Source organism: Siphateles boraxobius, unplaced genomic scaffold (genome assembly GCF_051911475.1).
Source record: "Siphateles boraxobius isolate OS27281-9 unplaced genomic scaffold, OSU_SipBor_1 7, whole genome shotgun sequence".
NCBI lineage: Eukaryota > Metazoa > Chordata > Actinopteri > Cypriniformes > Leuciscidae > Siphateles > Siphateles boraxobius.
Window position 1 is genome coordinate 386,758 of NW_027509197.1, and position 15,268 is coordinate 402,025.

General features: G+C 38.1%; 1 protein-coding gene across 2 annotated transcripts in view; it reads right to left on the reverse strand.

The window, feature by feature from the left end:
- Positions 1-15,268, reverse strand: part of map3k20a (mitogen-activated protein kinase kinase kinase 20a) — a 54,788-nt gene that overhangs the window by 38,994 nt on the left and 526 nt on the right. Inside the window, exons 2-3 of one of the 2 annotated variants that reach the window (XM_077217046.1) lie at positions 2,657-2,847; positions 1,716-1,803 (exon numbers count right to left, since the gene is read on the reverse strand). In XM_077217046.1, the coding sequence (XP_077073161.1) occupies positions 1,716-1,803; positions 2,657-2,815 (247 nt within the window). In that variant the 5' untranslated portion in view covers positions 2,816-2,847. Of the gene's footprint in view, positions 1-1,715; positions 1,804-2,656; positions 2,848-15,268 lie in introns of those variants that run through there. The other variant, XM_077217045.1, reaches the window with a different exon arrangement.

Sequence of the window (15,268 nt, forward strand, 5' to 3'; positions counted from 1 at the left end):
TTGATTAACATTATTGATATTGAAAACAGCTGTGCTGCTTCATATTTGTATACTATATATATATATATATATATATATATATACATACATATTAATCATATAGTTAAATTATATATTTTATATAGATTTTTAATTTTGATTTGATTTAATTTAATATATTTATAATTTAGAATATATAATATATTTTAAATTGATTTTAATTTAATTTTATTGAATATATTAATTAAATGATATAATTAAATTATATAATATATTTTATATTGACATTGATTGAATATATGTCAAATTACTAATTTATCTATAAGATTTGCAGCAAAGCATTTAATAATAATTGAATCACAAAGTTAAATAGTTCTCTTACAAATTGATTTATAAAAGTACTGGACTCCATGTAGTGTCTAAATTAATATCAGTAATAGGTTATAAAAAAAACTTCATATGTAATAAAAAAAATAGTGAAAACAATTCTGTTTAAAATTAGTCAAAAAAGAAAAAGATTCAGCATGTCCCACCACAAAAGATGTGTTCACAAAAGAATGTGAAGTATCCAAATACAGAAACATACCACTGGCATACAAGTGAAGTTGGGTCTGTTAATATTCATAAATACTGTATGTTTAGCTTAGGTTTAGGTCACTATAAGCACACATCATATAATGGTCAGATTATCAGTTTCAAACACAGATACATACACAGGGGAAATTAATAACCTCACTGACAAAGGTGAGCTGGTCATAAACGTCACCTTCACCTTCTCTTATTACATTTACTTTTCATAAAGAGAGACTCAACTGTCTGTCAATACTGCAGACCATAGACTCTTTGCACAGCACTTTATGATCTTTTACAATCACTGCAGTTTCAGTCACACTCACTCATCACACTAAAAGCAGAAGCACACCAACATATGTGTCTCGTTACAGACAAACGGCCCACAATTTCATTAATCCATGATTAATCAAAAATGTAATATTTTCAATACAATACACATGGAAATAATCTGATTAAGAATCCAATAATTAAGAATCAGCAGAATAATAATACAAAACATATATATATATATATATATATATATATATATATATATATATATATGTTTTTTGAACTATTCAATCAAATTACAAGAACACTTGTTCTGCAAATTGACTGGTAATTTATTAATCTTGCAGATCATTTTATTAAAGTGGAAAATTTCAGTTAGTGAATTTACAAACTGGAGACCAATGGATATTTGTTTATTGTTGTTATTGCTTATTATTAACAAAATTCAAATTGTACTGGTCTGAGATCAACAGAGAAATTAGGATTTCCTGAAGGAAGTACCAGTGCTTGCAAGTCAAAAACAAATAGCAAGAACAAATAATTACACAGTGATACATGGGTATTAATTTGTAATATAGATGGATAAATAGATATAAGGAAGATCTATCACAATTTGTTATGCAAATGAAAACAATGACATAATTTTCCAACTTCAATCTTAAATTTTTAAAGAATAATAGAAACGAATAGAGGTAAAACGCAGAAAATGATAATTATTTATAAATAAAAAAATGAAATCTAAGGCTAAAATGATCTATTAAGGCAGAGTTTGAATGGAGTCTGTGTGTAGAGAATACTAAAAATAGAGCGTTTGAGGAATTTCAAAAAAGCCCTGCCTTGTAAACACTGTAATAAATGTTGTGATTACGAGTGATGATTCATGATTTACTGACCTGTGACAATTCCATAGTTTGGAGCTTCCAGGATCGCTCCATAAAACTGGATAATGTTTCGATGACTGAGAACACTCAAAATATATGCCTACAAATACAGCCAGCACAAAGAATTGAAACATGACAATATGCTACAGATTCATAATGCAGATTCAATATGTGGATTATTTTCTTAAATTAATACAAGGCATTTTTATTACAATTGATGGTTACACTGTGTCACTTTTTAAGGTGACACAGTTACATGTAACTACATGTACTTACTATAGTAATAACAGTAAATTATGCATAACTACAAGTGACTAACCCTAAACCAAACCCTAACCTTAACTCTATAGTAAGGACATGTAGTTAATTATATTGCCCCGTACTTATTTAAGTAAGTACAAAGTAACTACATCACCTTAAAATAAAGTTTAACCCGAATGATATAATCAGCACATCAATTTAAGTGAAAATCTGACTGAAAAAAGTCTGGAAGATGAATTTGAAGTTTTATTAGACCGCTGATGATACATTTGTGTGATTTTACTAACTTTTTAAGCGGTTAGTTCCTCCATCAAATTATAATTTTTAATGTCATTTTCCCCGGACCAAATGGTCCCATCCCAAACATTACCAGAGCCATTATGCTCGAAAATCACTATATGTGAAGAACAAAGACAACAATGAATCCAGCACTTAAAAGTAAATACACTTCACCCCAAAGACAAACACTGCACTCAGCTGAAACTAATATGACTTAATTATGTGACAATTTTCTCTTAAAGACATAGTCTATGAATTTCAGTTCACAAAAGACACTGTGAGAGCGTAGAGTAGAGGGGAGGCGTAACCGCGCTGGTCGGACTGGAGTCGACACACAGAGAGGCAATTAAAATGATTATCACACTGACAATTAAAGCATGTGTATGAAAAGCTCGGGCGACTCTCTCTCCCACCTCGTTTTCAATCTTCAGAAGCTTTTTCACCGCCACCTCTTTATCCTTGGAGAGCCAGCGGGCCCGATACACGCTCCCGAAACTCCCGCCGCCACAGTTCTCGTAGAAGAGGATGTCATCGGATTTGATTTGCACAAAGGAGCCGCCCAGAGATGCCATAGCATAATGGCACTTAGAAACACACTTCTCTCCTGAAGAATGAAGAAAAGAGGAGAGGATGAGAGGAGAACGAGGGACGAGGCTCCTCAAGACGAGAGATGTTGTGATTTGATCTGGCACTGAGAGAACTGCTCACTTCTACTTTAATCAACACACACACACACACACACACACACGCGCGCGTACACACACACACACACACACACACACACACACACACACACACACACACACACACACACACACAGGCTAGTGTGAACGTAATCAACTAGTGTACTGACAATGCATCGTTGGACTTATACTGTAGGACACTCATGTTGACAGTCCTGATATTCCTCATATCTGCAATCAGACCACATGATGATCCACACACTCATACTGATCTGGGATCAGCTGACAGCATAAGCGTAGACCATACCAGCATGCGTACTTTTGTGAAAAGGAAGTGTGCTTAATTGTACTGAATGCACACTTGTCTGGTACTTCAAATCTTAAATTTATATATTTTTTTAAATTGTAAGCCTACTTGTACATAATATAATATAAATTAAATAAAAGGCCACTAAATAATCAATAATCAAGGCCACGCGATTATGCTTCTTAACACACTAAAGTAGACTTAAAAAGTGCACTTTGTGATAATGTTAAATTAAAAGTTTTATTTTAAAGTAAACTTTAAATCACTATGTTTTAATAATCGTTTGTTGTGATTTAAAGAAGATGACTAGCACACTAAAAGTATAATTTTAACTGTTTAACTGTTTATGTGTATGTGTTATTCAAATTTGCATTTAAAGTTAATTTTAAATGTACTTAAAGTATATTTAGGTTATCATTCATGCTTGTCAGTACATTCAGCAGTACACATTAGCCATATTTCAAAGACAATGTTTCAAAATAATTCTGAAATGACAAATAAAGATGTATTTAAGTCCTACTTATATGGGTAAAAAAAAGCACTCTAAACATCAGCTAAATTTAGATTATATACTATATTTTAAATGAGTTGTAATTAACATGCAACCAAGTGTCTGAAAATGTCTCAGTTACTATTGTGACTGAAACTCACATGAGAGCCCTAAACACCTCTGATACTTTGAGAAAAGGTCAAGGGGAATTGGCGAGTGGAATTTGCATATGCCACTCCCCCGGACGGTTATAAAAGGGAGACGGCGTGCATCACTCATTCATGTTTGTGCTGAGGAGCCGATACAGTGTCTCGAAAATTTCAGGGCGGAGCGACACCACATCTCATTCCCTTCATCAGGGAACGGAGGTTACGATAGCCGAGACATTCCCTATCTGTCAGTCACTGTCTCTACTATAACTACGTGTTATGAGGTTTTGGTGGTGCAGATGTTGGCAAGTCCCGTGTGCCGGGTAAGAAGAGCACTCGAAACATTGTAGCCTACCCAACACCCCATGTGTAGACGTGTAGTCCTGTACAGCGAGGACACTTACAATGGGAATAGGTTACTTCAGCAGTTTTTTTCACCCTTTTCTCTGGACATGGGAAGAGGTCCCTGCGGTAGGTCCTACCTGAAAGGGAGAAACTACTACCAACGCAGAAACTGGCAGAAGAGACAGAGCAAGGCCTAGAGGAAGACACTTGTTTACCATTGTATCATGGACAATACATCATATGGGACTAACGACTAATAGGGAATCGCTACATATGGAGCACCGAGCCCAAGTATACAAGCTGAGTATACAAGGGCATGCATCAGGAGTACCGGGCTTGCCGTCGATCCCTCCACCGAATTCAACTGTCAAGGGTGCTGGGGTAAAACTGATGTCCAGGGTTCGCCAGTCCAGGGAACTCACATGGACAAAAAAGGGAGGGGAAGGCGCTGTGTGCTAGCGGTACACCCGGCCCAATTGAACACAGAACGAAAGTGGCTCAACCCAGAGATGATAAAACCTCTGGAAGGTACTGAGTGTTGCCCAGACTGCTGCTCAGATGTCTGTTAGAGAGGTGCCGTTTGCTATAGCCCGGGAGGATTCAACACTTCTCGTGAAGCGTGTACACAATCCTAAGGGATACGGCATGCATTGGGCCTGGTATGCCAGGGTAATGTCATTCACAATCCAATGGGCCATCCTCTGTTTGGAGAAAAACTTCCCCTTCTGCTGTCCCCCACAACAAACAAAGAGAAGTTCACAGATTCTGAAGATCTGCATATGGTCCAAGTAAATATTCAGGCAGTGTACTGGACACAGCAACAACAAGGCTGGGTCTGCCTCATCCTGAGGCAGCACTTGCAAACTCACCACTAGCCATCATGATTGTTCCCCCAGAACTAATGGTTAACTTTAAGGAACATTTTCCTGGTTGCATTTCCAGCGCCAGTAGGAACTCTGAAGTGAAGTAAGCCGCGCTTGTTGCCGTGACCTTTATTCTGAGGGTGCCGAGAACGCCAGAGCCTGAGCAGACATTCTCCATGTTCATTAGTTTACGATCTGTCTAACAGTCCTGTCTAATACGTCATTAGATAGAACTGTTATACATAGAAAGTAGACAGTATATTAAAATGTATTAGCGTATGCTGTGTGGTTGATATCCAGTGTTCCTAGCTGAGCAGAAATACATAATCATGTTTGACTTGGTCCCCTTAAAGTTGCGTTGGATTTTCTCCTCAGCCTAAAGGTTAAGAGGCCCATCTATCATCATTTCTTTCATGTTCATAGAGTTAGTTCCTGGAGTAAATATATAGACTATAATCTGCGTGTTTACACATCTTTTTTAAAAATGGCGGGTGCTGGTTTTTCACGCGCATTCGGCCAAACAGCGTATACTAACGTCACTGGTAGTTCCTATAGTGCTGGTTTAGACCCTACTCTGAGGTTCCTAGAACAAAAATCGTTCCCAGTTCCTGCAGTGCGAACACGGCAAAATCCGGGTACTTCCGCCAATAGTTCTAGGAACTATGAAAACGTTTCTCCGGTGCGAAAGCCCCATTGGTCTCTAGAAGGGATAGTGGGCACGTAGCCTGGACCACGTGAGAGTATGCAGGACCGAACTCAGGACACGTTTCGCTAGCAGAGAAATCCTCCATGTCCCCAACCCTCTTGATGGAAGTGAGCGTGGTCAGGAGGGGCGTCTTCAAAGAGAGCTCTACGGACTCTAAGGACTCAAAAGGAGCTCCTTGTAGGCCCAGTAAGATTACAGAGAGATCCCATGAAGTATTAGAGATGTTTGGGGCTCCCAAGTGTGACCCCTGGTGTCAGTCATCGACACCACCTCGAAGTGACTGACAGATAGGGAATATTACATTCAGTTTGCACTTAAAGGAGAAACCGGGCAATTTTTAAGTTAATCTTGATGAGTTATAACTTTGTGAGTACTGTCCATAGAAAAAAAAAACGAACCGGATTGGTGCTTGCAACACGGACCTGCGACCGCAAATGCCCAGAGCTCCGACTCAGCTAAAACGGCAGTTATGGGGGCATATACATAAAGAGTGTCTTTGTGCCTCTTAACAGACACAAAATGCAATTAAAATGTCTGTCCAACATGAACATGGCCCTTACATGTGAACAAGATGCGTTTAGCAATAACCATTGTTTAAATTCACCTAAATAGTGTTTTAGACGGCTAGCTGTAGTCTCGCGCTGAAGTCCCGTGGGAACTCAGTTGTAGCCAAAGGTAAATAGTAGTGATGGGAAGTCCGGTTCTTTCCGACAATAGAACCGGTTCTTTCGGACAGTTTGTTTCAATGAACCGGTTCAAGAAATGGTTTGCGTTTGTGCCGTTCCGAATTATGGCAACAGAATGCGAAAATAAAATAACTTATTTTCATCGTCTTCCTTTCCATGACCTCGAGATTCTGCAGTTGTGTCTGGTTGTACTACAACTTGATGCGCAAATTCCCATACAAGTACTACGCGCTAAAGATTACCGCATTTGCAGCGAACACTTTGACAAGGATGACTACACAGACACAACACAGCGGGGCCGGCTGAAGAAAAAAGTGATTCCATGGACGAAGACGTGTGCAACCACTGTGGAGGTAATGTAAACTTTATTTATCCTTCCATTTGGGCGCTGTGTTGTGTCTGTGTAGTCATCCTTGAACGACACAAAAGCAAACCATTTCTTCTTCACCTACACACTGCTATTTACCTTTGGCTACAACTGAGTTACCATGGGACTTACGTTTACGTTTATTCATTTAGCTGACGCTTTTATCCAAAGCGACTTACAATTGCTATATATGTCAGAGGTCGCAAGCCTCTGGAGCAACTGGGGTTAAGTGTCTTGCTCAGGGACACATTGGTGTCTCACAGTGGATTCGAACCCGGGTCTCTCACACCAAAGGCATGTGTCTTATCCATTGTGCCATCAGCACCCCAGCGCGAGACTACAGCTAGTCGTCTAATACACTATTTAGGTGAATTTAAACAATGGCTAAGTTGCTAAACGCGTCTTGTTCACATGTAAGGGCCCTGTAGAAACTTGTAGTCCATTATAACATCTACAAAGACAGCATCCATGCTTTCAATAAGGAACTAAGCAAAGCTAGACAGACTTTCTTCTCGAATATTATAAACAGCAATATAAACAACACACGCACTCTTTTTGCTACTGTAGAGAGACTGACAAACCCCCCAAGCCAGATTCCCAGTGAAATGCTCTCAGTGAGAAAGTGCAGTGAGTTTGCTTCTTTCTTCTCTGAGAAAATCAATAATATCAGAAAGGTGATCAGCTCATCCTTGAGTTGCGCTGGGGTCAGGCAGATCAGACAACAGCCTGAGAAAGTAGCCACTATGTCTGATTTCGAAGAAATTGATGGCAAAATTTTGGAAGAAACCGTACAGCACCTAAAAACATCAACCTGCGCCCTTGACGCACTTCCCACATCTTTTTTCAAAAATGTGCTGCACAGCTTAGAAGCAGATCTCCTAGAAGTGGTAAATGCCTCACTTCTCTCTGGGAGTTTTCCGACCTCCCTGAAAACTGCTGTTGTCAAGCCCCTCCTGAAAAAGAGCAATCTGGATAAGACAATATTAAACAACTATAGACCGATCTCAAATCTTCCTTTCATAGGCAAGATCATTGAAAAAGTTGTGTTCAATCAGCTGAACAAATTCTTAAGCTCGAATGGATACTTTGACCATTTTCAATCTGGTTTCCGACCGCACCACAGTACAGAGACCGCGCTCATAAAAATAATAAATGATATTCGCTTAAATACTGATACAGGCAAATTATCAGTGCTGGTACTACTCGACCTCAGTGCTGCATTTGACACTGTCGATCACAAAATACTTCTTGACAGGCTGGAAAACTGGGTCGGGCTTTCTGGGATAGTCCTAAAATGGTTCAGGTCATACTTAAGAGGCAGAGGTTATTATGTGAGTATAGGAGACCATAAGTCTGAGTGGACATCCATGACATGCGGAGTCCCGCAAGGCTCAATTCTTGTGCCACTCCTATTCAACCTGTACATGCTCCCAATGAGCCAAATAATGAGAAAGAACCAAATCGCTTACCATAGCTATGCAGACGACACACAGCTCTACTTAGCCCTATCGCCTAACGATTACAGCCCCATTGACTCCCTTTGCCAATGCATTGATGAAGTAAACAATTGGATGTGCCAAAACTTTCTTCAGTTAAACAAAGACAAAACTGAAGTCATTGCGTTTGGAAACAAAGATGAAGTTCTCAAGGTGAACGTATACCTTCAGTCTACGGGTCAAACAACTAAAAATCAAGTCAGGAATCTGGGTGTGTCTCTTCAGTCAGACCTTAGTTTCAGTAGTCATGTCAAAGCAATAACTAAATCAGCATACTATCACCTGAAAAATATTGCAAGAGTTAGATGCTTTGTTTCCAGTCAAGACTTGTGCATGCTTTCATCACCAGTAGGGTGGATTATTGTAATGGACTTCTCACTGGCCTTCCCAAAAAGACCATAAGACAGTTGCAGCTCATACAGAACGCTGCTGCCAGGATTCTGAGCAGAACCAGAACATATGAACACATCACACCAGTCCTCAGGTCTTTACACTGGCTGCCAGTTACATTTAGGATTGATTTTAAAGTATTATTACTGGTATATAAATCATTCAATGGCCTAGGACCTCAATACATTGCAGATATGCTCACTGAATATAAACCCAACAGATCACTCAGATCATTAGGATCACATCGGCTAGAAATACCAAGGGTTCACTCTAAGCATGGCGAGTCCGCTTTTAGCTACTATGCCAGCCGCAGCTGGAACCAGCTTCCAGAAGAGATCAGATGTGCTCCTACAGTAGTCACATTCAAATCCAGACTCAAAACACATCTGTTTAGCTGTGCATTTACTGAATGAGCACTGTGCCACTGTTCGTCCGACTGTTTGCACTGTATTTTATTTTATGTTTTAATTAATCTGATTTCATTTGATTATTTCTGTATTTTATCTTTTATTCTAAACTGTTTTAATTATTCTGATTTCTTTTGATTATTTTAATTTCTTCTATGTAAAGCACTTTGAATTACCATTGTGTATGAAATGTGCTATATAAATAAACTTGCCTTGCCTTGCCTTGCCTTGTTCATGTTGGACAGGCATTTTGATAACATTTTGTGTCTGTTAAGGGGCACAAAGACACTCTTTATGTATATGCACCCATAACTGCCGTTTTAGCTGAGTGGGAGCTCTGGGCATTTGCGGGAACAGCTCCGTGTTGCAATCACCAATCCGGTTCATTTTTTTTTCTATAGACAGAACTCACAAAGGTATAACGATCAAGATTAACTTAAAAATTGCCCGGAGTTCTCCTTTAAGTAAATTATTTTAAAATATATACTTCTGTGATAAGTACTCTTTACAAGGGTAATCATAGACTGGCCATCTGCTTACCGTCTTTCCACACTGATCTAGAATATTCAACAATGTTGTTTTCATGCTAATGCAATAATTTACACCATTGCTGACACCACAATCTATTAGTGGTGTTTATAAAGACTAATATTAATCTTCTTTGATGTCAAAAACATGTAGAGTATCAATTGAGCTTGAAAGGACACACATTTTCTAAGCTGTAATTATATCATATTTGGGGTGTAACGGTACATGTCTTCATCCTGAACCGTACTGTTCGGTCGTCACAGTTCGGTGCATGCGATTGCACGACGAATACATTCAGTCACAGGTGATCCACACTCCAATCCAGAAGGGGGCGTGCGACAATGCAACACTGTTTGTTACCAGTAAAAATTGCAGAAGAAGAAGAGATGATCACTCTCAACCAGTGTTTCAACTGCGGAAAGATATCAATAAAAAACAGCTTGAGAATAATATCTCACGTAGTATTACATTTACCTCAGGCATTTAGTGTCGTTAGCACGTTAGTTTGCTGCAGAAATTAACTTTAGAGAGAAGGATTTCATGCACTATATTAGCCTATTCATTATATTTACTTAACCTGTTAGTAACGTCTTGATTATTCAATGTATGTTAAAATAACTTTGTCATGAAAACAAGTTATGACAGCCACTGTGTAAATGATTATATTTCAAAAATTACTTTATAATTAAATTTAGAAGTTAAAGCTACAATATTGTCACCATTTGGGCTCACTGACTTTCAGTTTGTTTTGGATTTTCTCACGTGTGTTTCCCTGTCTGTGTTTCCCGCCACAATCTGTTCCCATGGACACTGATTACCTCCCTCACAGCTGCCTGTCATTTGTATCAATCATCTCTGTGTATTTAGTTCCTTCCTGTCTTCAGTTCAGTGTCCGGTATTGTTTGTGGTAAACGCTTCATGTTTGTGGGATACATTCAATGTTACATGTTTACATGCTGTTACAACTGTTTGCCTGTCTCCCTGTCTTCGGAATAAAGTACATTTTGGATTATATCTTCTTCTTCCGTCTTCCCTGAACCACCCCGTGACAAATATGTAGGATTTTTGTATATCCAAAAATCACTTGCACAGTGTGATATATTTCCTGCATTTGTGTACTTACAATATCCCAAAAGTTCCCAAAGATTTTTGATTTCAGAGAAATTCCAATTTTAAATAAAGGCTCGTCCATGTTCACTTGTCGCCTGTCAATGAAGTAATATCCACGTTATCCCTGGTTTCCGCTAGTACTGCCATAGTAACCAAGGCGACAGACGTGGACAACTGTGTTACGTCTAGCGGCACGCTCACGTTGTTGTTGTTGTTTAGTTCAAACATTATGGACCATGGCAAGCAGACTTAGGGACAAAAGGAGAACTAAAACTAGGATAAATAATAGCGTGGGGTTTTCGAGATGCCGAGAGCTCCACGTCCGTGACAAACTTCAACTTGACAGAGACGCCACTCTTGCATGCACTTTATTAGACAGGTGAGCAAATGTACATAAAACTAATCAATGTTATATAGTCTAGCTCAACATGATAAAATGTTAGAATATGATCAGTATGGTATTCTAATGTTGATCTAGCTTACTGCTCATACAGACAAACTAACACATAGAATAACATTATAACCAGCGCTGCGTTACCTCACAAGTTTCATTCGTCTAATAAACTGACCTGTGTGAGTATTAATCCAGCACTTGCGTGTAAATCGGTAGAATGAAATGTCCTTATTCCTTTACATCTTTGGGACTCGCGTGTGGCGCTGAAATCTGTCTCTCATTAGCAATCGCGTCCTGCTTCATACCATAATCATGTTAAAACCATCCATAAACATTATTAGATCCATCAGCATGACAACAAGTTCCATAATTCCGCTTATGCGTCATCCACCTACGCCTTTGTTATTGTAAGAGGTTAGCGACCCCTAGTGGCGAAAAAAATTAAACATTGTAGCTTTAATGCAAAACCTGCCTTATGTGCAATTTACATTAGTGTTGTCAAAAAGTACCGCCTTGGGACCAAGTTGGTACTGAAATAGAAAAAATGTGAAGATACCAGCATTTCCCTCTATCATTTTGAGCGCTGTCGAATGGATTCTCAACGCCTCTGATTAGCCATTGTGTTCACACGCTTAACATATATATGTCTCTGATCAGCTACAATGACCAACGCTTCAAAAACACACGGGAGTGTTTGAAAGTCAGCGTCTATCAGCGGATCCGTATACTGGGGATCCGCTGATAGACGCCTGCTTTCAAAAGTTCCCATGTGTATCTGTGTAAGCACTTGGTGAAGAACGTCAAAGATGTCTATTTACTACATGCTTTTGAAGCGTTGATCATTACAGCCAATCAGAGACATATATGTTGAGCGCGTGAATCCAATGACCAATCAGAGTTGTTTAAGAATCCGTTTAACAGCTCAAAATGATAGAGGGAAATGCTGGTATCGTCACATTTTTTAAATTCCGGTATCGAAGTCGGTACTTTTGAGAACACTAATTAACTTTTTTTTAGATCTAAAATTTTTTTGTTAATTGTAACCTTTAATATTAAGGCCTCCCTATATAGTTTTAAGCATTCGCTAATAATTGTAATTATAGTTGAATTTATTTAAATACAGAGACACATTTGTTTAAAAAAAAAAAATTAATAAAAAAAAGATAAAAGAAGCAATTTTGTGTTTAGTTTACCCCCCTGCTGTACCGAACCGTGACTTAAAAACCGAGGTACGTACCGAACCGTCATGTTTGTGTACCGTTACACCCCTAGGCCTAGTCTATATCATATAATGTCGTGAGGGTGAACTACGACAAAGACTTGATCAATACAATGCATGTAAAATGCACCTTTTCCGTAAAACCTTCAATTTCCCCAAAAAAGAGAGAAAAAGAACTTGTGTTTGAGCTCATAAAGTTTTCAATGTTCAGTGGAGTAATTATGTTTTTTAGAGGGCTGAGTGGGACTGCTGGGGTGCACAGCGGGTTTGAGCTTCATTCTCACAGAGGGACGCCACGGCTCTTGGGCGGCTTGGGGCCATTTGTGTTATATTTAGCAGAGCAGGAAGCAGATCACCTCACCGGTGCTTTACGTTCAAGCCCACAAGAAAGAAATAGACTCAAGTGAATATATATATATATATACTTCCAATAAAAACAAACATGGCCACATCTTCATAAATACAGTGACTCCAAAATTGTTTAGAATCACACATAAAAACATGTGAATGTAATTGAATTAGATACACAATATCAAAGGAAGCATCATCAAATGCTGCAGCTTTTCTCGCCTTCTGAAAAAGATGTAGATTTTGGCATACTTTTAGAAAAAGTTATAAAGAATATACTTAAGTCCAAATTAATGCAATGTTTTCGTACACTTGATTGCATAATTGCAATTAAATGAAATTGTATTATAGATTATATTACATGCAATAATTTACATTTAATGTAATTATCTGGACTTAGAGTGTTTTTTTACCCTCTTAAAGGTGTGGTTCAGGATTTCGGACATCGGACCATAATGTTAGAAATCAAACTACTCATGCATCTCAATGATCGCATTACATTTACAGGAACTAGTTTCTCAGCAGCGGCGGGTTAGTAGTACTGCGCCAAAAAGAAAAAACAGAACAGAAGCGCACTACAGTCGGGACGTCTATCTAGCTAGTAGTAGCCTTGAACAATGATATTGAAACATTCGATTGTAAACAAAGGAAGTGGCAACATGGGGATATACTCTGCTTCTGTAGTGATGATGTCAGCGGCAGGAAATACACTTGCGTGATTGTCATGTGGACCGGGTCTCTCGGTTGCCTAGGTAACTTAATATCACTCCGCCTCTGCTGTAGACTGTGCTAATAAATACAGAGAACAAAGTACAACTATTGCAATGCGATGAAAGAGTAGTTTGATTTCTAACATTATTCTCTCAACAGACATTTACATCGATAGTCTGGCGTTATCATTTATCTGCTTTTGGTGTACTGTCGAGTGGGTAAAACTGTTTTTAATGGCAGGCTAGCAGATACCGTTGACTCGCGCTAGCCTAGCACCGGCAAACTATGCAACTGGAAGGACTGGATGAAAATCTTCAAAAACTGTCTCCACTGATAAACAATACCCAGGCTAACTTGGAAATGAGGTCCGATGTCCAAAATCCTGAACCACCCCTTTAAGTAGGACTTAAGTGCATCTGTAGCCTATATGCAATTTCATAATTACTTCTATTGTCTTTGAAATATGGTTAAAGTCTACTGCTGAATGTACGGACAAGCATTTATGGTCAACTAGAATATACTTTAATATAATTCTATTTATGACTTGGATGTTATGTATTTAAATATATTTGTAATTACACATGTGTAATGATGATGAAGTTGACATTTAGTACATTTAAAATATATTACCTTCAAATATAAAATCGAATAACACACTACAGTTAAAATTATAATCAAGTACTTTACATGTGCTTTTGTATGTTAGTCAACACATCAAAATAAGTGCACGTCTTTAAAGCATGACAAACGATTATTAAAACATTAAGATGTACTTCAGTGTATTAAGAAACATACTAATGAAAAGTGTCAACTCTTTACGTATACTTAAATGGCCTTTAAATTCATTATGCAATTATTGTTTTTTAAATATACACGTTGGAGTTGAAGTACAACTACAAGTGTACAAAGCACATTTATAGTGCACTTTTTCACAAGGGTCTTCACTAACTTTTCTTCCTCATTTTTGCTCAATGTCTTTTAATCAGCTGGTGTTTTGGTGATTGTTAGTGGATGTATGAAGTCAATTCTCCGCAAGTTCACACATCTTAACGACAGGTGTAGAGAATCACATTAAAAAATGCAGATGATCAACTAACACTGATAACCACAACGAGTCACTATTTCTCTGCATTGTCAAAAATATAATCAATGTTTCATAACTCCTGTATCTCTTCAAACCTAAAAATGTCCTGTTTGTGCAATGTTTTACTTGACAAGTCTGATTGTGTTATCGTTCTTTAAAATAGATGGCACTTGCCTTGATATTCTGTAGCTAATGCAAAGACATAATTTTTATGTATAAATTAAATGTCCAAATACTTTTGGAGATTGCTGTATTTATTATCCGATTCTGTAACCTATCTGCATTTCAATGCTTGTGCAATAATTCCTCATTAAATTATGAACCAATAGGATCACAGCAACATTCCTGCATACATGTCCAGGCACATGCACGGGAACAGAGTGTACAACCAGCGGAATAATTGGGATTTTTCTCATTCACCCAGTGAAGGCCTGTGTATTCATACAATGCAGCATGCAGAGGACAGCAGAATGACTTTCACCCCGGATGAATGGAAATTCAGTCAGTTCACTGAAACAATATAAGATGATAACAGGCCTGCTCCACTTTCTGAGAATCATTTTAGTTGTGAGGCAGCATTTATGGATGTAATAAATGCATTATTACGTTATAATTACAATGTAAGCACATATAGAACACCATTGAAGTCCTATGAAGCATTATGTCAAAACCATGAATATCTGATAGGCCTGTCTTCAATGTTCTGGTACCATAATAGGGCTACTTTTTGTAAAGGATACAA